The 21,237-nt window shown below is 44.0% G+C and overlaps 2 protein-coding genes across 6 annotated transcripts in view; one reads left to right on the top strand and one right to left on the bottom strand.

The window, feature by feature from the left end:
• Window positions 1-490: 490 nt before the first annotated feature.
• Window positions 491-4,138, bottom strand: 42sp43 (P43 5S RNA-binding protein). Of its 2 annotated transcripts, none has more exons than XM_056582652.1 (9): window positions 3,880-4,138; window positions 3,688-3,788; window positions 3,487-3,583; window positions 3,269-3,357; window positions 2,833-2,906; window positions 2,609-2,689; window positions 2,192-2,421; window positions 1,699-1,752; window positions 491-1,097 (listed from the first exon to the last, which is right to left on the bottom strand). In XM_056582652.1, exons 1-9 carry the CDS (start codon window positions 4,084-4,086, stop codon window positions 834-836), a joined length of 1,197 nt encoding a protein of 398 aa, XP_056438627.1. In that variant the 5' UTR covers window positions 4,087-4,138; the 3' UTR covers window positions 491-833. The 2 variants fall into 2 exon arrangements, with proteins under 2 accessions (XP_056438627.1, XP_056438636.1); XM_056582661.1 differs by having other exon boundaries at window positions 2,192-2,403.
• Window positions 4,139-5,582: 1,444 nt separating this feature from the next.
• LOC130373606 (disintegrin and metalloproteinase domain-containing protein 11-like) overlaps window positions 5,583-21,237 on the top strand; it is a 24,884-nt gene continuing 9,229 nt past the window's right edge. For all 4 annotated transcript variants that reach the window (XM_056580227.1, XM_056580217.1, XM_056580234.1 and 1 more), the window contains exons 1-17: window positions 5,583-5,870; window positions 6,455-6,648; window positions 8,784-8,860; window positions 9,366-9,432; window positions 11,389-11,471; window positions 12,103-12,166; window positions 12,624-12,684; window positions 13,038-13,228; window positions 13,550-13,621; window positions 13,845-14,011; window positions 14,650-14,734; window positions 14,862-14,952; window positions 15,913-15,964; window positions 16,358-16,457; window positions 16,729-16,800; window positions 18,795-18,887; window positions 20,913-20,993. In XM_056580227.1, the coding sequence (XP_056436202.1) occupies window positions 5,813-5,870; window positions 6,455-6,648; window positions 8,784-8,860; window positions 9,366-9,432; window positions 11,389-11,471; window positions 12,103-12,166; window positions 12,624-12,684; window positions 13,038-13,228; window positions 13,550-13,621; window positions 13,845-14,011; window positions 14,650-14,734; window positions 14,862-14,952; window positions 15,913-15,964; window positions 16,358-16,457; window positions 16,729-16,800; window positions 18,795-18,887; window positions 20,913-20,993 (1,608 nt within the window). In that variant the 5' untranslated portion in view covers window positions 5,583-5,812. The remainder of the gene's footprint in view (window positions 5,871-6,454; window positions 6,649-8,783; window positions 8,861-9,365; window positions 9,433-11,388; window positions 11,472-12,102; window positions 12,167-12,623; window positions 12,685-13,037; window positions 13,229-13,549; window positions 13,622-13,844; window positions 14,012-14,649; window positions 14,735-14,861; window positions 14,953-15,912; window positions 15,965-16,357; window positions 16,458-16,728; window positions 16,801-18,794; window positions 18,888-20,912; window positions 20,994-21,237) is intronic.

The following is a 21,237-nucleotide window of genomic DNA, read 5'->3' as shown; positions in this document are numbered from 1 at the left end:
TACAAGTCACATTTTGCGCAGATAGACGAGCCTTAATGAGCCAACAGAAAATACAGGCCATTCCATCCTTAATTCATGGCATTAAGATGTCTGGCTAGTACCATTAAAGCTGGAAGATAACTGACACATGAAAGTAAATGGGATTAGAAAACATATCTCCAAGAGGATTGCGGTAGTTCCCACTATCGCACAATTCTAACTTCAGTAGACCTATACCAGCACCGGAAATAGGTCACAACAGAGGAGCCTACCATTCTAGTCACTTTGACTTAAGGGAAAGTAAAAAAGAAAAAACTGCAGTTTGGCAGAGACCCGTGTAAGCTACAGTCCTTTGTTCATGGATAATAAAATCCAACATATAAGCTCCAACATGCTCAGAAATGTCTGTATGCATGCGTGTAGAATGTCACCAAAAAAAGGGTACGAAAGACAGAATGTCTTGTAACTCAAACTGTAAATTTGGCCATATAACGTGTGTGGCTGTGAGGAGAATGAAACCATTTGTATTCTGTAACAAACTTAAGCTTTATTGGCGATGTGTCCCAATATCCATACAAACATTTAGAGAAATGTTGTCTATTAAATAAATAAGGTCGTCTATAAATAAGGTTAATATTGCATCTTTCAAGTGGAAAAATCTTAAATTAGCATATGAAGCATCAAATTAAATAAACCTTTAGTGCAGCCACTGCAATTACAATTTTCTAAATTCTTAAACAATTATGGACATTTATACTCCAAAACATATTTTTCCAATTACTGTAAGGTCGAATAAACATAAGGCTACACTTTCCTCAAGACAGAAAAATGGCACTTTGCATCCCTCCTTCCGTTTAGCTGACTGGTGAAACCTCCATTGACACCGGCACCACCCGCGGAGCCTTCAGGCGGAACAAGTCGCGGAGGTTCACCTCGGGGTCCACGTAGCGTGGGATCTTGCGCTCGTTGAAGAGACCCGAGAGGTCAGCCTCCACCTTGGCGCGCCGTGAGATGCGCATGCGCATGGCGAACAGGCGCTGCAGGTTGCCCTCCACCAGGGGCGTTTGGTGGTGGCCTTCTAGACGATTCTGCCACTCCCGTTTGGAGCGCCGCCGCTTCTGTCGGAAGGCGAAACGAGAGAGACGACAAGGACACAATAGGGCTGCTCGATTATGGGAAAAAAATAAATCAGTCGCAATTATTTTGGTCAATATTGAAATCACGATTATTCAAGCGATTATTTTGAGTTTGAAAACATGCATTTATTCAGTACGTCTCTCCAAAAAAAAGAACTTTGTAACAGAACTTTGACATTTTGCCTTAAAACACACAAAATTTAAAAAGAAAAATGTTCAAATCTAAAATGATATACATATATTTATCCAGCTGTACTGCCCTTTCTATAAAACATAAAAAAAGAACTGGATTATGTTAATTCTGTGATAGTTTTGCAATCAAAATTCGATTAATCGCCCAGCCCTACAACCCATGCCCCTTTAAATGGCTGTATTACGACATGCCTGAAGCGGAGATGGGAGGAAAAGGCTGGCAAATTTGACATTGCTGGATGAAGGCTTATTACACGCATTGAACATCACAATAGCTGCCAGCGTTTAGATGGCTATGCAAATTATGATTACTGCTAGCAGGATTTCACCCATACTAATGAAGCATCTGGCCTGTATTTGGCAAGCTACAGAACTGAAGTATTGTACTCACCCTGCATGGGTTGGGCTGGCGGTCATGGCAGAGCATGTGTCTGGTCATGCTCTCCTATGGGGGAACAGAAAGCCATCAAGTTAGCCTACACTCCATGATGAAACACCTTACAGCAGGGTTTGCAGCATTTCAGTCTGTCTTATAGGAAAACCTGATTACCATGAGGAAGTCAACTAGGTGTAAACAAGCTCACCTTGAATGAGGGGATTCCACTGATGAACATAGCCCAAAATCTAAATATGACCGACTCCCCTTGAGTCCCTATTGAGGAACACATCCCGACCAACTGAAGGGATACAACTGTTCAGTCTACAAAGAACTGCATCAACTGGGGCAAAAGCAACTTTAATAGATTCATTTTCCATTGACATGGACTGAACCACTACCCTTCAAGATGACAATTACCATGGCAGCATTAAACGCATGTTTTGGCCGTGCAGGGGCTGCAACAATTCCTAATCTCGCCTAGTTTAGCCTTGGGCGTAGTACTCACCCGCATGGCAAACGTCCGTGGACAGTCTGGGAAGGCGCAGCGGTGTTTGAGCAGTTTGAGGTGCACCGTGCGGATGTGGTGCTGCAAGTTGAAGGTGGTGGAGAAATACGCCTGGCAGCCCGTCTTTGGGCACACCAGCACAGGCTTGTGCAGGGCGTGGACCTGCTTGTGTTGGCGGAGCCGGTCCACCCGCTTGAATACCTTTTTGCATGCTTGACAGGTGTATGTCGCTGTAATATGGAAAATTCAATTTGCCTACACAGATCTTAAGCACCAAGTTAAAACCAAGGACTTGTTGGGTCAAATTCAGTAAGTGAGTCAAGAATTCGCATAGATATAAAAAACGTACACATTTTCTGCCACGCTAGTCACTTTAGATGCACAATTATGAAAGGGTTTCACTGTAAAATGCCGTACCTGGGTGTTTCACCATGTGCTTCTGCAGTTTGCCCCAGGTATGTTCGAAGACCTTGCAGTTTGCATGAGGGCAGCGATACCCTGAGACAAACAAAAGATGAGAGAGAAGGGCTGCAGAATTAGCAAATTAATCTCGTCACATGTCCTGTATGTGACCACGTAGGCACAAGGAACATAAATTATGTGGGTGGGGGGACGAAAGACTTGATCTTTAATTAACCAACCGGCGTGTTTCTTTTCATGGCGTTTGCGGGCGATGTGGGAGTCAAATGAGGAGTCACATCCATCCTTTGAGCACCTGAGCAAGAGGGAACATGCACTCTTGTTGAATGGTCGTATACTCTCACTGGTTTTAGCCCGATGTGCCTCCTGTCTGTTTGAACACGCAACACTTGACCATCACCACCACAGATAGGGAAAACGATATTGTTAATCCAAATTCCAGTTTCAAATCAGTAATTTGAAAGTACCCACCATCTCACGTGTCCTCGTGAAAAAAATGACGATTTTGTTAATAGGCTGCGAAACTAACATTTAAATGCACTTCGTGGCACCTTGTCCGTTTTATGCAAAAATCCTTAAATGTTTGCATCAGCGACGAACTCAAGATGACCACACTTATGTGTGCTTATGAAGGGTTGAAGAGTAAATTTGTCCTACTTGAACAATGAAGATTCCCCATGCTCTATCAAGTGGAGTTTATATTCTCTGCGCTTCTTGAAGGTCGATGAGCAGTTGGGTCGGGTACACTGAATTGGGTAGAAAAGTGGAGTAAATATACGCGTTTATACAAATCAACTTGTAAAGTACAACGATTGAATCGTAATTGTGCAAGTCTAGGTCAATTCTGGAAGTTAGGCCCCATCTTCTGGACAAACCTTGAAGTACTTCTCCTTTTCTCCGTGAGAATAGCGAACGTGCCTCTTCCTCTTTGCTTCGTCGAAGAAAGTTTCTGTACAACTCACCAACGTACATCTGCTCAAAAAACGTATGCATATGTTGAACATGAACGGCAATGCACCTAGGGCATACTTATGATGGGCGACATTCGGTCAACTACTGAATCGACTTGGACTTACTTAAGTGACTTGGCTGCAGTGTGCTTTGAACTATGCCTCTTCAGGTGCGATATCCGTGAGAAACAACGACCACAGCCATCATGTTTACACTGGATAGGACGCTTAACATTGGGGATACAGAGTTTACAATTTGCTCATGCCAAGTTTTAACTATACATTCGAACCACTGGAATCAGTCTGCTCGTTACTCACCAATCCAGTGTGTACAGTTTCGTGTTCTTTCAGTCGCCATTCGCGAGTAAACGTTGCCCCACACGAAGCGTGAGGACAGTTTAAAAACTGCAGTTGTGGCTCAGAGTCAGGTTTCGCACAATCTTGTATGCCATTCATTTTTAATCGCCAATGGTATGCCTTTGTCTTATATTTAACGTATAAAAGAGTGTTCCGGCTTTCCAACATCTGTTAAAAAGCCAATCCAGATAATTGCCACCTTGGACTGACCAATCAGACGACCGTGTAACAGCAAGGAAGGTAACCATATTATGCAAAGAGGCTGAATGCACTTAGTCTAATTGCTACGTCTTTGCAATCAATAGCACAAGAGTCTGCTGAAGGCCCGAAGCCATGAGATTGTCAGTAGCCTTGATAACACTATCTAACGGTTATGTAGCTGTTCGTGCAGCAGAGGGTGGTGTGCCTCTAAATACAGTAAACTCCTCATATAATGACGTTCACTTAAACTATGATGATTGGATGATAACTGGATTACAATCTATGTTTTAAGAGTTCATGGGCTATTTTAGCTCGTCAACCACGCCCCATATATTATTCTCAGGAAGAAACCTAAAAAGATAATTCAAATCATACAATCACTTTCCTTCAATATATGCTAGCACTCGTTTTAGTCTGAAATCCATCCATAATACAAGGGTTCACATTTATGACGTGCTTTGATATTATAAGTTGACTCTCAGACCTGGCTATAAACTTATCTCTCTCCCACTCTCTCCGTCTGTCTCTCATTCTCTCCCCCTCTCTCTCTCTCTCTCTCGATGGTCTCTCAATCTCTCTGTGTCTTTCTCTCTCTGCCTCACTCTCTCTGATTACACTTTTCCGATGCAGTTGTTAGAATGCACAATGTTTTATTGGTTCTACATTAGTGAGCTGGATGCAGTGGAGAAAGGAGCGCCCCATATCCCAAAGGAAAAGCATATAGCTCCCATACTTGCTCATCCTTGCACTCACACAGTGTGCAGAAGAGACCGAGAGGCATTTTATCTGTGCTGAATTGAATGCACACTCAACAATCAACCGAACATGCTGAATGAAGGATAGCCATAATATTGGACTAATGTGTGGAATCATAGATTCCACACACTAGTCCAAGACAAGGTGTGCACCCTTTAACCTGAACACACACACACACACACACACACACACACACACACACACACACACACACACACACACACACACACACACACACACACACACACACACACACACACACACGCGTGATACAAGGCCTGCCTTTAAATGAATGGCTTCGATTCATATATATGCTTTGGGAAAATAATGAATTAACTAATTGCAAAAGCACCACTCTTGCTCATAGCCAACAATCCGCGCGAGCCCTCGCCATATCATGAGCCCTCGCCATATCATGAGCCCCTCGCGTGCAGAGAACTGCATGGCAACGGGAGGATGACTTGCGAGGAGGGTACCACGAGCCCACGATTCCTCGTCGACGCAGACCTGATTATTTTCTTTCTTTCATTTTTTTCCTACCCGATTCTCCGTTTCCGCATACCGCAGATACGCGCACACACACGTCACACACACACACACACACACACGCACACAAGACCCGAAAAAACTGAGAATGATGCACGCATGCACACGCCCTGTTTCATTCCGTCCGCCCGCCCTCCTCACCGGTCATTATATTTGTTTACGTTGATCAGTGCCAACATGATTCATAATTTCCACCGCGATATGTTGATACTCCCTGTCGGTCGGATGGAGCTGGGTGGGTAGGTGACAGGGTGCGTTTATCGCGACATGTTCTGCCAATCGAATTGATTGAATTGCCATTCACTGTGCCCGCGTCGCGAGTCTTCGTCTTCAGCTGGTTTGATGCCATTCCGGCGCTCTCGATGGTGATCCGAGGGAATATGTGAAGATCATGCTCGCGGTGGTGTGCTTGGTCTTTGCGGCAGTGGGCGAGAGGCTTGCCATTTCAGGTAAGAGGTGTGTGTGTGTGTGTGTGTGTGTGTGTGTGTGTGTGTGTGTGTGTGTGTGTGTGTGTGTGTGTGTGTGTGTGTGTGTGTGTGTGTGTGTGTGTGTGTGTGTGTGTGTGTGTGTGTGTGTGTGTGTGTGTGTGTGTGTGTGTGTGTGTGTGTTGGGGGGTGGGTATGTAGGTGTGCAACCATCCAACTTTCCCCCTGCTTCTGAATTTACATTTTGTAGGCTACCAGCAAGCGCTATTTTGTCACTACCGCCAGCGATTGTATTTCAGTAGTGTTTTGGTGCCAAGATACAGCCCACTGGTCTGAACCCCAATTGTTTTTTTTCTACATTCAGCGTTAAGAACCAATGCGGTAGATTTGCTGCATCAACAAGATTCCCAGGGCCACCCATTGCACGTGTGATAAAGCGCAATGTCGATTTTGGGTTGATTGTTATAAAAATAACAACTTCTGAAATGATACGCAATGCACTCAATGCTCGTGTTTTATACCTGGAGCGAGAGACGTCATTCAGCCTAGGGGACCGGGGTGTAGGCCTCTTGACTTTTGCACCCGTGTGACCACCATTCCCTCCCTAGACGGGGACAGGACCTCGGTGCAAGATGCGAGTGTGTGGGAATGGTTCTCCACATCGGCGGGCCGGCATGACAGCAGCGAGCCCACGGGGGAGATCACCTTTCCCAGGCGCCTCGTGCAGCAGATCGAGTCGGAGGAGGAGATCGTTCGCGAGTCCTTGGATACCCGGGTAAAGAATGGCACCGTGGAGAAATTGGTACGTTGAGGAAGAACAACTCTTCGCGCAATCCCCACCTCTTGTTCTCTCACGCACCACAAACGTCCTCCGCCTCCACTGTAAAATGTATTCAAAATTAAAATAATATCTATACATTTTGCCATTTCAATCTGGCCAATGCTTTTGGGTAACCACCATGAGTGTAGATTCACACCTTGTGGATTTTCTACTAGGCCTATTTTAGCTCTAGACCCCTGTGGATATGGGTGAAAACCACCACCCTACGGATCACAATGCAGGAAGGAATTCTACTTGACCTACATATCTGTCCTTCAACTTCTTGTAATCAATGTATACAAGTGCAAAGCTGACACATTGTTCACTTCTGCTTTTAAAATCTTGACAAATGACCCTCCAGTATCTTCAGATTGGCGTGAATACAAGTAGACATTATACTGCTGGACAGATGAATGCACCCCGATTTGAGTTTCTGCGTGCATGTTTAAAGTTGGCTCCTTAATTTCCACAGCGACGACACTTTAAGATGCTCCTGAAATATGTATCCTGTCCGATTATCCGCCTGCCACACTGAGCCCCATTGAAGTCCATTATTTAGTAGAGCGTTGAAGTATTTCCTCTCATCAAATATTGAAAAGAAGAAGTGCTTCAAAGCAAGTTCACCAGCCAACCAACCCTCACCCCACCATCCCATCCCCATCTCTGTCTAAGGTGAGGGGATGCACTTTGAAAGGAGAAGGAGGAGGGGGGTGTGCAGGAAAAGGACTACATTAGCTGTAGAATTTTCTCTGGAGGATAAAGAGCATGTGTTGGAGGCAAGCCAAGGCCCTTATGAGATGCATCCAGGGTATAGATTACGGTTCGATTCCCTTGCTCTGTCACTCCTTTATCTTCTTTCCTAAAAGGTCTTAAGCGGTAAACCCAAGTTTTTAGCCCCAGCATTGCCAATGTAGTCCTATGGAGTTCAGGGTTGAAGCCCGACCTAGCGTTGACCCTAACCCTGTGCGTAGCGCCCAGCTAGCAAAGAATTATTTTTTCCAATCAAGAATCCAACGAGTGAAAAGTAATCGAGTTCCTCACTGGAGTGTTAATGTCCCTACTCCGTTTTGCTTGTGCCTTGGGTTCATTGAGCCGTGTGTTAATGCCTTGTGTCATAGACTTGCAGCTAAAACCCACTAACACTAAAGACACTTGGCATGATTGTACTTTACAGAATTGTATTTAAAATTAAACCCAAACTCGCCATCTTGATGAATAGGACCAAAACCCACACCTTCCCCTTGTCATGAAGAAGAACAAGCAGGAGGTTGAAGAGGGAGACAGACAGACAGACATGTGGACATGTGGACATGCGGACAGATGGTTGATATTAGCTAAGCTGGAAATGTGAAGCCAGAAATGAACCCTTACTTACAGTTACAAATCCCTCATTATATCATGTACAATTTAATCCCCATCTAAACTAAAGTTGTTCAAATAAAGAGGATCCAGTGATCCACAGAAACAAACCAATATAAAACAAAACAAAAATAAAGACCATAGGTGCTCTGTTTGGCTCCTCTCTAGAGTACAGCGCCCTCCTCTTCCTCCAGCTGAGTTCAAGCTGTCTGCACTCCCTGGGGAAGAGAGTTTAATCAGGTGCTGTGGTTCAGTGTGATGGGCCAGTGATTCACAGAGCCTTTCCTTTACGCTGAATAACTGGTGGGCGCGATGCTGGCACCGTTCATGCTCCTGGAGAAGAGAGTAGACCTCTGTTTGTCAGCAGCATGCTGCATTTCCCTTGTTCTGCTTCAGAGGATCACTTTCTTTGGCTCTGTATGTTTGAGTGCCTGCCTGTCTGTTTCCATTTATCTCTTTCTTTCTCATTCTCCCCCTCTCTCTTTTTTCTTTATGTCTCCCACTCCTCTCTTTCTCTCTGTGTCTCACTATTAATGTCCCATCTGCCTGTTTCCCTCAAAGTCCTGCTTGCCGGTTTTCTTGTTTCTTGTTTGTTTTATGTTTGTTTGTATGTATGGGTTATTTGTATGAGTATTATTGATATTATTTTATTATCGTTTATATTATTATTACAAAATGTGGCAGCGGTGCTTTCTCGGATTCTGGTATTTTGGGTTGGAAAACATACAACATGGCCGTTTTGTCTGTGCTTGTTGCAGCCGGTCCACCTGGCCCAGATTTCCTTCCAGGTAGCGGGCTTTGGACACACCTTCACGTTGGATCTGGAGCTGAACCAGTTAGTACATTCCGCTATCACTCTCACATTGACCCAAATGCTCTGGACCCCAGATACGTGGGACGGCTTAATCGCTGACTCCATACGCATTAGTGTGCTTTGTGCCTCTTCCATAAGGTGTTATCGGGGGATACTTGTGGAAGAGGCTTACGCAAACCATAAATGTGTATGAATCAAACTCAAAGATTTCAGTCTGATCAATTCACATAAACATGCACAGAAGCACTGGCAAGCATTGTGAAAGTATACTAGTGCTCTTGGGCATAAACGCTAAGCTAACAACATGCTGACACACTGTCATACTTTTGTGTTCTTGGGATGCTGGTAGATACAATCGTACTTATGGGAAATAAGTACGATTCAATTTTTTTTATTGTTAAAAGAAACAGCGTAAAATACGGAAGGGGCTATCTAGAATGACACTAGAATATAATGAATAAATTAGTATATTTTTATTGTTAGATGGTTTGTATTCAATTCAAAGATGTTTTTCTCTTTATTGCAGTCACCTCCTGTCCTCAGAATATATCGAAAGGCACTTTGATGACGATGGAAAACCTTTGCAGTCTGTGGTAAGTGCTGTTTTGCTGTGAATGACATTTAAGTATTGTTTTTACTATTTAAATAGTTTGAGGTAACACTTTGTCTGTTGTATGAGATGATCAGATAGGATACAATGAGGACTAAAATCTAATCCAAACAGTTGTTTTATTTACCGAAAACACACACACAAGACGTGAAGCCATAGTTTCTTTAGTTGCTGAACTTTGTTCCCGTTCTCCCACTGTCTGAGAGCGTATTGTTAAACTGCTTACGTTCTAAGAACGTATTAAAATATTTATTTATTAATTCAACAATAGATTTCTCTTTAGACTCTTAACAATTGTCATTGATCTTAACTGTCTTAATTGTTCTAAACCATTGAAAGTATTTAAAGATAGTCAGAAACATAGGTCGCGGCCCAAAGCAAAGGCATCAGAGGGCTGTTAATTTTCAGACCACACCAGAGGAAGGACAGAACGTTTTATTTCATTGTACAAATAGGCAGATAAATACACCACCTACACCGCCAACACCAGCCACCCATCCAACCCACAGCCAATGCACCCGCCCACTCTCTACCCCCAACTCTATCCCTCGCTCTGACTGTCCAATGAGAGGCTTGTTTCCATAGCAGCCAGCCCATTCGGCGGTGTCATTAAGTCCTTGGCAGAGAAGAGGCCGGAGGTCACAGTTGATGGTGGTGGTTATAGGGGTGGGGGTGCTGGTTGTTGTGATGGGTGTGAGGCTGCTGATGGCAGTGGGGATGACCAGATTGTCTCTCGGCTGGACCAAACCCCGATTCAATCCCAGCCCACTTTTTTTTCGTGAGGAGCGCATTAGCTATGTTTGCTGGATGCGGATATTGTGACAGAAATCTGATAATAGACACCTACATGTATGTGGTTAAGTTTGATCTTTCTCAATCAAGCGGCTGTGTTTGTAGTTTGTTTAACAGAAGTGAAGCAAGCAGCTTGTTGTTTAAATGATATCCAGGTCTTTCACAGTGTTGTGAATGTGGATCAATGCGTTCAATTCCAACAAAGTTACCGGGAGACGGTGTTGGCTGAGGCTGTTGCTAGGGCGGTGTTGCTAAGGTAGTCAAGGTTGTTCAAAGGACAGGAAAATCAGCAGGTACCTTGTTATAGTATTCCAATGCAGTGATGCTATTGCTAACAGGCTTTCTGTACGGCAGGCTGCAAATGTAACCACCACACATCGATGGTGCGGCTTTCCTGGTCCATGTATTTCCTCTGTGCGCTGTGGGGGCAACCCTAACGTGTTGATTTATTAAGGAGCTGGTTCATGCCGGCTACTCCACTTCTATTGTCTGTGCAGTTCATTTAAATGGAACGATCGACATGCATCCAAGTAGGTCACAAACGAATGCCATGTGGGCCACAGAGAGAGAGAGGGAAGGAAAGATGTGCTAAGAGAGAGGAAGAGAGAGAAAGAGCGAGAGGAGGTATAAGGGATGAGGGATTTCTGCAGCAGTCACCAAATCTGTCCTCATCTTAGTCTAGATAGAAACATTCCGGACACCATCGGTTTCAGACTGCCATATTAAGTCTTTAATGATATATTTTGATTCAATAGTTCTCTTTTTAAAATGTTTTTCTTGTTTTTTGTTTCAATGATTGTCCTTTACATTTGCCTTTCTCAAAAAAAATTTAAGCCAGGGCCCGGCGGGATCTGACCCCCTCTGGGTCCCACTTAGACCCACTTAGCCTCAATAAATACACAACTATTGTTGGCAAATTAACATAAATTGAAAACTCAAACTCGACCCAGGCCTTCTCCACTGCCGGTACCGGGACCCGACCTGTTGTTTAATCTTTCTAACATCATTCCTGTCTATGTCCTGTCCGTTCAAAAGGGTGCTGCAGAAATACACAGGCCTTGTCCTGCCCTACCTGACCAGAGTCCACCAGCGTCTCCCGGAGGCGTTGAGCGTGTGACACTGAAGTGTGTAACCTTTGCCTCCACAGGGGGGCGAGCACTGCTACTACCAAGGGGGGTTACGGGGTTTGCCAGGCTCCTGGGCTGCCCTCTCCACCTGCCATGGCCTTTGGTGAGCTGCCCCTCTATTCCCCTCAAATAAAGTCCCTGTCTGCCTAAGAAACTATTATAGCTACCTCTAACATAAAATAAAGAGCAGGAGAGATAATTATTGAAAATCCCTGAATCAAAACTAAAACTATAGAAGTATGACGAAGGACTGGGACAGACTAGATGGACGGATTCCAGTTCATATAATGAATAATAACCATAATCAAACTACGAGTAAACCCTGTTTGATTTTCACAAAGGGAAAAATATATAAGGTTGTTTAAAAGGGGACATTTCTTGTAAATTACAAGAAGTATGATACCTAGTAGGCTATAAACTCTTTAACAGAGTGGTCGTTTTCTTTTGGCTGCACGAGGGTGGTCACTTGCTCAAATGGAACCCATGGTCTCGAATCGATGTATGTGAAAGTTCTGCTAAAAAACGGGGGGTTTACTTACCCTTTAAGGAGATATAGCCCAAAGACTGTGAGGATTTAAGCGTTATGACTAAATACTAAAGAGATATACAGGGATGCATGTTCAGATATGAAGATGTATTGTCCTGACTTTTATGTTGCTTGTTGCTGTTATTTTTGTAATTGATCCGTCCTTACCTCTGCTCTCCTCTCTATCACATGGATGCTGTGTTCTCAGTGGAATGTTCTCAGATGGATTCTTCTCTTATGGGATCGAACCTGTGCGCAATGGGAGCCACCAGGTAGGCAGAGCTCTCTGGTGTGCCATGCTCAAGACACTTGGCAAGAATGGTTTCATGGTCTAATGGTCATGTTGGTTATTATACTGACTTGCATAGATATGCATCTCGGTTGATCTTTCTAAATGATACTTCTTAGATAAATAGTAAAAAGTAGAGCAGCTCGTGGCTCCTTTGTAATTTAACCAACAACGGATCCCCAGGCAGTCCAGTGCGCACCGCCAATAACAAAAGGCCCTCAAGCTACGCAAAAGCAGCAAGCAAAACGCTTTGTTCCCATTGATAACAATTACAAAATAGCTCCCCCAGCTGTTAAAAAGCTTTCGACGTGATCGGCCACCTAGGATAGCACATCCACATCAAGACTCATTTATAAAGGACTGCAAAAAACATTTCTTGATTAATTGCTTTTATTGTGTTGTCTGTTTACACTGTGTTGTTGTTTTGTGTTGGGTTTCAGGACGATGGTGCTCACACGATCCACAGGCTGCCAGACTTTAGACTGACCCCTCATTGCCCAGGTAGAAGCGTTCAAACTTTTCCAGTAAATGTGTATTACATCTTTCCTGTAATATTATTGTTAGTGTTGATATTCAATGCTACTGCAGATTCATAACAAGTTGAGGTCTTTTGAGGAGGATAGCCATTTTTTTTTTATGCTATTGTGTGCTGGGGTAACAACATTTCTGTTGATGACAGAAACAGAATCGAAATGCGTGTTAAAAAGGTTGGCTCTATGAATGGCATGCCTCTTGACTCTCTAGCATGTGTTATGGAGGTCAGAACTAGAAGGAAGGTAATCTGTCCTGTTATTACAACAGGACAGACGCCTATTGAAGGTTCACGCCAGTCCGACTACCCTTGCTCCTCATAGGCTGTGCTAAAGATAGCAAGTGGCGTGGCGATGGAGTGGAAGAAGACGAGGGAGAGGAGGACAGACCCGACCAAACGATCACCCCACAGTCCTCAAAGGGTCTCATAAGGAGAAAGAGACACTTGCGTCGTCCCTCGGCCCAGGCCGAGACCAAATACATAGAGCTGATGGTGGTCAACGACTATGACCTGGTAGGCCTCTCCTCACCTCATCCTCCCCTTCCTCTTCTCAAGTGTGTGTGTGTGTCTGTCTGCGTCTACAAGCCTGTGCTTTGCATTTGTGCTTTTATTGTGGCTGTTTGTGTGTTTGTGAAAGGACATGCATGCGTGAGTGTCTTTGTTGTCAGGCACCATGTTGTCTTCTTATCCCCAGTATGTCTTAGCCCCAGTGTGTTTTTCCTCCCAGGATTAATAAAGTGGCATCATAACTGTTCCTGTCCAGCCCAGTATGTTGTTTTTGATGTCTTTTTCTCACTGAAACGTACACACTACATCATGTGTGTCTCTCAACAGTTTGTGCAGCTGCGTCGCTCTACTACTCAGACCAAAAACTTTGCCAAAGCTGTGGTCAACATGGCTGACGCGGTAAGACGTCTTCAACTTAAACAGAATTCCAAACGGTGTTATTATAGTCCCTGTGTGTGTGTGTGTGTGTGTGTGTGCGTGTGTGGGCGTGTGTGTGTTTGTGGGTGAATTGACCCCAGTTGTTAGATACAGGATTCACAATGTTTAGGAGCAAGATGTTCTCCTCTCTAGATGCAGTGTAAACACAGTGACAGACTTACTGGGTATTTTTGGAAACCCTCAGATGTACAAGGAACAGCTGAACACGCGGATCGTGCTTGTCGCCATGGAGACCTGGTCGTCTGAAAATAAGATGGAGGTGTCTGCGGATCCCTTGGCAACGCTGGGCCACTTCATGAAGTACCGGAGGGACAGCGTCAGGGAGCAGAGCGACGTTGTCCACGTCTTCTCGTAGGTGTCTCTCAGCCCAGCGAACATTCATCATTAGAATACAAATATTATATTATTATAAAGCTCTGCAGTCAGTCCCTGCATGGCATGGTATATAGTTATTTCATCTTCATTGAGATTAAGAGCATGAGGACAAATGCAACACTTCCATACAGGTATAACGTGAACCGCCAAAATATAGTAACAGTTACCCAAAAAGATCACCACTAAAGATCCAAGGAAATGGTAGTTTATTAGTTATTTTACATCATAGGAAACGGTTGTTTATTAGTTATTTTACTTCCAAGTTGAGTAATCATTACTAACTCTTTGTATAACCTACTCTTCTACTTACACTTTTACGAGTTACCTCTTGTTGGCAGGCTTAACATTTCTGTACATTTTTTAAATGCCTAATTAAATCCTAACAGACTGAATCACATTCCAGTCAGAGAAAAAAATCTCACATGCTCTGAATGCAAATTAATTGAGTCTTACTCTTCATTAGTAGCATTAAAAACCTTCTCCCTACCCCACCTGCATTAAAAACCTTCTCCCTACCCCACCTGCCTTAAAAACCTTCTCCCTACCCCACCTGCATTAAAAACCTTCTCCCTACCCCACCTGCATTAAAAACCTTCTCCCTACCCCACCTGCAGGGGGCGAACCTTCGAGAGCAGCCGCAGTGGGACAGCCTACACAGGAGGGGTCTGTTCCCAGACCCGGGGCGGTGGCATTAACGAGGTAATAGAGGAGGGGACCTACCATTCTGATCAGTGCTCTCAATGCAATGCCCTTCAGAGAGGGCACACGACCAAAGGTTCCCCTCTTTGGTGAATACTCAGGGTAACTCCTCTATCTTGTGTTCCAGTATGGGAACGTGGGTTCCATGGCGGTCACCCTGTGCCAGAGCCTGGGCCAGAACATCGGGATGCGCTGGAACAACGCCCGAAGTGCTGCAGGTATATCCAAGTTCCAAGTTCTTAGAGGGACACCTCACGCATTTGCATTAAGCATTGCATGGTTAGAAACCCAGTCATATTTGTGAATGGTCTTGCATCATTCCCTCATATTCCCCTGAGACGGGAGAGATCCGTATCACACAGCTTTTGGTCGTGATATTATGCATAATATTATATTATATAGCTACCTAATATATTATATAATAGTATATTCAGTCTAAAGTGTGACTTTTCTGTGTGGAGGCTGTGAATTTCGCCAATGTTAACGTTTTACTCCCGGTGCTCCGGCTTCCTCCCACACCACAAAAACATGCAAGTTATCACCTGCCCATGACCATGGCAAGGGCACTGCACCTGGAGTTTGTTCCCGGGCGCAGCCCTGTTAGGCAGGCGGACAATTGATCCAAACATAAGATGGGTTGAATGCGGAGAAGGAATTTCCCCCTGGGGATTAATAAAAGTATGTCATTATCATTATCCAGATGGGACTGGATGTAGTTCTTGGCATTGCACCAGCGGAGATCCCTCATCCAACAGGTGTTCTCTCCATAAGCTGAGCGATTACCTGGATGCGGGACAGGGAAGCGATCTGGATGGGGTAGCATTAAGCCCTTTGTTCTGCTAGACGATGCATGCTAGCTTATTGACGCGGGAGGCTTTAGCTGCCGCCAATATCAAGGGGAATTAATGAATAGAACTAATGTGACATTGTATTGTGTCTGACATTGTTTCCACTATTTACTCATTCTTTCTTGTTAACAACAGCCCCCATCATTAAATCATCAATTCGATTTTTTGACCAGTAGGGAGAATTCATATTTTCCCCAGCTGCAGCTAGCTACTGAGTCTAGCTTCGATCATAAGGATGATCTCTTGGTTTATCGAAGCACTGATACAACCATCTCATTGTTTATGCTGCGTTCCTCCTCTTCCTCCTCTTCCTCCTCCTGTGTTTCCAAGGTGACTGCAGGTGCCCGGACGCCTGGCTGGGCTGCATCATGGAGGACACCGGGTAAGCATCTGCTCTCGCTGCTCCACTAAACCCCAAATACCACAACAACATGCTGCCATCAAACAGTGCAGCAGTGCCATGTTTAGAAACCAATATCTCTGTCAGACATTCAGTTGCTTTTATTCTTAAGCCCAAAGCACATGGCAGTGTCGGGATAAACCAGAGATAATGTTTTATACATTTTCATTTCAAGAATATACGTCTTTTTTTTAATCATATCAAAGAGGGATTGAGGAATAATTCTATGTGAGACATTTTGGGGAAAAAGGTTAGACAAATGTTATGGCTTCATGGATGGCGGCACTCCTCTATGATGCAAATTAAAAAGATAGTGTTAGTTAATATAGCTTTATTTATTTGTATCTGTGTGTGTGTGTGTGTGTGTGCATACAGATATTACCTGCCCAGAAAGTTCTCCCGCTGCAGTATGGATGAGTACTCCCAGTTCTTGCTCCAGGGAGGTGGCAGCTGTCTCTTCAACAATCCCAACAAGGTGAGCCCACGGTGGGCCGCAGGCTGGAGCAGGAGCACGCTCAGTCTCAGTGGAGCTCTGGGCCTCCAGGCCTTATTATTAATAGACTAATTAATTATCCTTGTGGCCTGATTTCCTTAAAGCGAGTCATTGACTTCACATAGTCCTCTCTGCATTTGAAATCTCTCTACTGTCTTTGCCAAATCATACATATTGACACCATATTGATACATCTGCAATGTGTTATTGACATATCTCCCTCCATTTACCGTTTCTTCCTCCTTCTACCCAGCTGTTGGATCCTCCAGAGTGTGGGAATGGCTTTGTGGAGCCGGGGGAGGAGTGTGACTGTGGATCCCAGGTGGTAAGTGTCTGGCTGGTCATCGTCTGGTCTTGTTTGTGTGTCAAGGCTCTGGATGAGCCCTGGTTCAAGGTACCTTTAGATAGGATTGCAGCTCCCCATCCCGATTTAAGACATAAGAAGAACTTGCTGCAAAGCTGAACGCAAATGGAATAAAACCAAATTTCAGGCTGACTTCATTTCAAGGAACAGCTGTGTCAATATAACAAAGAAATGAACCTGTCCCGACAGTAGTAGTTTTCTAAGATTATGCGGAACATTCAAACAACTCAAAAATGCTATTTAATACCATTGATCTTCTGGCTTATCAACCCCTCTTGAATGAAACCCTCTGAACTCCGCTTGGATGAGAAGTGTAAAGATTAATAATAAAATCACAACTATCAGAGATTATAGGCCAATCTCTAACCTAACTTTTTTAGGAAAAATACTAGAGAAGGTTGCATATAAACAATTTCTTTGTGGTCTCTAAATAATCTTTTTGACATCTACCAGTCTGGGATAGATTGAACCTCAGCCACTTTCAGTTCTAGTTCTACTAGATCTCAGTGCAGCATCTGATCCTGTTGATCGTGTCATCGTTTTACATCATCTTGAGCATTTGGTTGGTCTTAAAGGCTCAGTTCTTAATTGGATCTCATCCTACCTAAATGAGAGAACATTCTCTGTCTCTATTGAAATATGTTCCTCCAATATCATTAACATTTGATATGGGGTACCTCAGTGGTCAATTCTTGATCCTCTCCTCTACAATTTGTATATGCTTCCACTACAATCTATCATTCAGCAATTTAACATCTCTTACCACTCAAATGCTGAAGATACCCAATTTTATCCCAGCCCTGTGAAGAACCTTATCCAATGTATTAAGGATCTTAAAATGTGGATGGCTTTTTAACTAAATGACAATAAGACTGAGATCTTAGTAGTTGTCCCTAAGACCCTGAGACATACGTTTTATCCATTGTTAACCTCCCTGTTAGCAAATCCTTATGAGGATGTCAGAAACTAACTAGATGTAACTCTGTATGTAGTTCTTTACTTCCAGAGGCATATTTTAACCATCTTAAAGACATGCACCTTTAATCACCTTAGAGTTATTTCTAAAGTTAGATGCCTCCTATCCCAACATGACTCTAACCCTAACCCTAAAATGAGTCCATGCTTATCTCAAGTCATTTAGACTACTGTAATTCTCTTTTTGCTGGACGAACAAAGCAAACACTTAACAAACTCCAGCTTATACACTATGCAACTGCCACAGTACTAACCGGAACAGGACCATTTGATCAATATCCCCAGTATGAAAATCACTCCAGTGGCTTCCAGTAAAATGAAGAATGACTGAACAACCAAAGAATTGATCTCAAAATACTTCTAATTGTTTTTGAATCACGGAATTGCCTAGCCCCATTTTATGTCTCTGACATGATCACTGCACATCAAGCAAAGGTCACTCTGGAATTCCCTACTTTCTTGATTAAGATCTTCTGAATCAGTGAACTAATTTAAAGGCAGACTAAAAAACTATTTATTTGCCTCAGCTTTTAGTTGAATGTAAGGCCGGCCCTTTCCTAATTGGTGTGTTGACTTGAATTTTTATTTAATTTGACTGCTTTTTATAATTGTAACTTGAATTTATACATCATTTAAATTGTATTGTCACTTAATGTCAATTTAAACCACCCTGCCTTTCTAGGTAGTGCCTTTCTATGTTTCTCCTAAAAGCGAATTGAGTCTGTATGTACCATACGAAATGTGCTGTTCAAATAAACTTGACTAGACATGACCTAAGAGCGGTGGTGATGTTCAGGCTACATCTGGGGAGATATTGAAACACTGCACATATTGAGAACATTAAGAGCCCAACACACTGTTGGGGATACATCTAGTGATACATTGATGTTGTTTTTTAGCTTTTTAATGATAGCTATTCATTGCACATAGTAACCTTACAAAACAAGTAATGATGAAAGAAAATCATTGTGTGTTGGCAGGAGTGCGCCCGCAACGGAGGAGCGTGCTGTAAGAAGTGCACGTTGACCCATGACGCCATGTGCAGCAACGGCCTCTGCTGCAGTGGGTGCAGGGTGAGTCTACTGTAGTGGGTACAGGGTCAGTCTACTGTAGTGGGTGCAGGGTGAGTCTACTGTAGTGGGTACAGGGTCAGTCTACTGTAGTGGGTGCAGGGTCAGTCTACTGTAGTGGGTGCAGGGTCAGTCTACTGTAGTGGGTGCAGGGTCAGTCTGCTGTAGTGGGTGCAGGGTCAGTCTACTGTAGTGGGTGCAGGGTCGGTCTACTGTAGTGGGTGCAGGGTCAGTCTACTGTAGTGGGTGCAGGGTCAGTCTACTGTAGTGGGTGCAGGGTGAGTCTACTGTAGTGGGTGCAGGGTCAGTCTACTGTAGTGGGTGCAGGGTCAGTCTACTGTAGTGGGTGCAGGGTCAGTCTACTGTAGTGGGTGCAGGGTGAGTCTACTGTAGTGGGTGCAGGGTCGGTCTACTGTAGTGGGTGCAGGGTGAGTCTACTGTAGTGGGTGCAGGGTCGGTCTACTGTAGTGGGTGCAGGGTCAGTCTACTGTAGTGGGTGCAGGGTCAGTCTACTGTAGTGGGTGCAGGGTGAGTCTACTGTAGTGGGTGCAGGGTTAGTCTACTGTAGTGGGTGCAGGGTTAGTCTACTGTAGTGGGTGCAGGGTTAGTCTACTGTAGTGGGTGCAGGGTCAGTCTACTGTAGTGGGTGCAGGGTCAGTCTACTGTAGTGGGTGCAGGGTCAGTCTACTGTGGAACAGCTTCGCCACAGCTGCCCTCATCCTCAGCATTGACTGGTTAGTGATAACGGTTAGCGAGTAGATACACGTTCCGTCAGGTTAGTGAGTAGATACACGTTCCGTCAGGTTAGTGAGTAGATACACGTTCCGTCAGGTTAGTGAGCAGTCAGGTTAGGGAGAGACCTGATTTAGCAGGGTCACACATTTACAGACGACACCAAACATCCCAGACAACACAGGCATATATAATAATTAGCTCTTACAATTTACTGGCAATGAATAGGTGCTGCTGGGAACTATGGGGGGATTCTGGATGTGAAAGGGACATGTTGTATCGTTAGAAACCCAGTCATATTTTTGAATGGTCTTGCATCATTCCCTCACTTTCTCGCTCCTGCGGGAAACCTCGAGCTCTATATCTAAATTATCTAAAATAATATATAGACATCTATATCATGGCCAAAAGCTGTGTGCGCCGCAGTACATTATTTTTCACCCGTTTCATCCAAATCGTGCGGGTCAACCGTCGGGTACCCTAACCAGTGCAGGATTCCGGCCAAGATAACCCCCACTACGAGTCTTGACTTGTGGAAGTACCAGAGACGTCCGAGAACCCGACGCAGTCTTTAATTCATAATATCATCCGGAGGCGCACACAGCTTTTGGTCGTGATATTATATATCATATTACCGTATTTTCCGGACTATAAGTCGCGGTTTTTTTGTAGTTTGGCTTGCCCTGCGACTTATATTTCGAAGCGACTTATATGCCAAAATTGTGCGTACATAATCTTCGGCCGCCAGATGGCACTGTCATTCATTAGGCCTACAACTGAACGCTGCAAGCCTACTGCACCACCGAATAAATTATAAATAAACTAGACCGTAGACAAAACAGAAGAGAACACATAACAAGTTATGTTTATATATAGCCTATATTGCTATTGCAATTTTATTCAGTCTCTCCAGACTAAACGTTCTTGTTTAAAAATAAATGCGACTTATACACCGATGCGACGTATATATGTTTTTTTCCTCGTCATGGAGCATTTTTTGACTGATGCGACTAATACTCGGGAGCGACGTATAGTCCGGAAAATACGGTATATAGATATCTATATATTCGATATTCGAGATGTAGAGCTCCGGGAGTCCGCAAACAGCAACAATCACTTCCCCTCCATGCTGCGGTTCAATCTGGACTGCAGGGAGTGAACGCTCGGTCAAGAAGGCACCAAATTAGAAATTTATGTTACCATTCGACTTCATATATGACCCACTTACAATACACATTCATGTCTCCATCGGTGAAATTCTCCTTTAAGTCTCTGTGCGTGTTGTGTTGACCACAGTATGAGCTGAGGGGAGCGGTGTGTAGAGATGCTGTGAACGACTGTGACATTCCAGAGACCTGCACCGGAGACTCTAGTCAGGTAGGCAGCCCCCCGGGACCCAACACACTTGATCCTAGGTGGATTGGGATGAATGAGTGAATTTGGATTATTCATTAGAACAGCAAGTCTTTATTTTTGAAAGGGCGCACTTCAGCTTTTTGATGCAGATCAAAGAAAATGTCATTGATAATTTATACAAATAACACTTAAAGTGATGGGCAACAGGATCTAAAACGTAAAATAACCATCACATAGCACAGAGGGATGTATCCAGTACGCACCT

The sequence above is a fragment of the Gadus chalcogrammus genome, chromosome 2 (assembly GCF_026213295.1).
Source record: "Gadus chalcogrammus isolate NIFS_2021 chromosome 2, NIFS_Gcha_1.0, whole genome shotgun sequence".
Classification (NCBI taxonomy): Eukaryota; Metazoa; Chordata; class Actinopteri; order Gadiformes; family Gadidae; genus Gadus; species Gadus chalcogrammus.
Note: the sequence above shows the minus strand (reverse complement) of the source record. Positions and strands in the feature narration are given on the sequence as shown.

Excerpts from the sequence above, each read along its gene's own strand:
- 42sp43 (XM_056582652.1), bottom strand. The coding sequence starts at position 4,086 with ATGTTGGAAAGCCGGAACACTCTTTTATACGTTAAATATAAGACAAAG. Across the intron at positions 2,690-2,832 it reads CCATGAAAAGAAACACGCCG|GGTATCGCTGCCCTCATGCA; the intron begins GTTGGTTAATTA and ends TGTTTGTCTCAG. Across the intron at positions 1,753-2,191 it reads CACGGACGTTTGCCATGCGG|GAGAGCATGACCAGACACAT; the intron begins GTGAGTACTACG and ends GTTCCCCCATAG.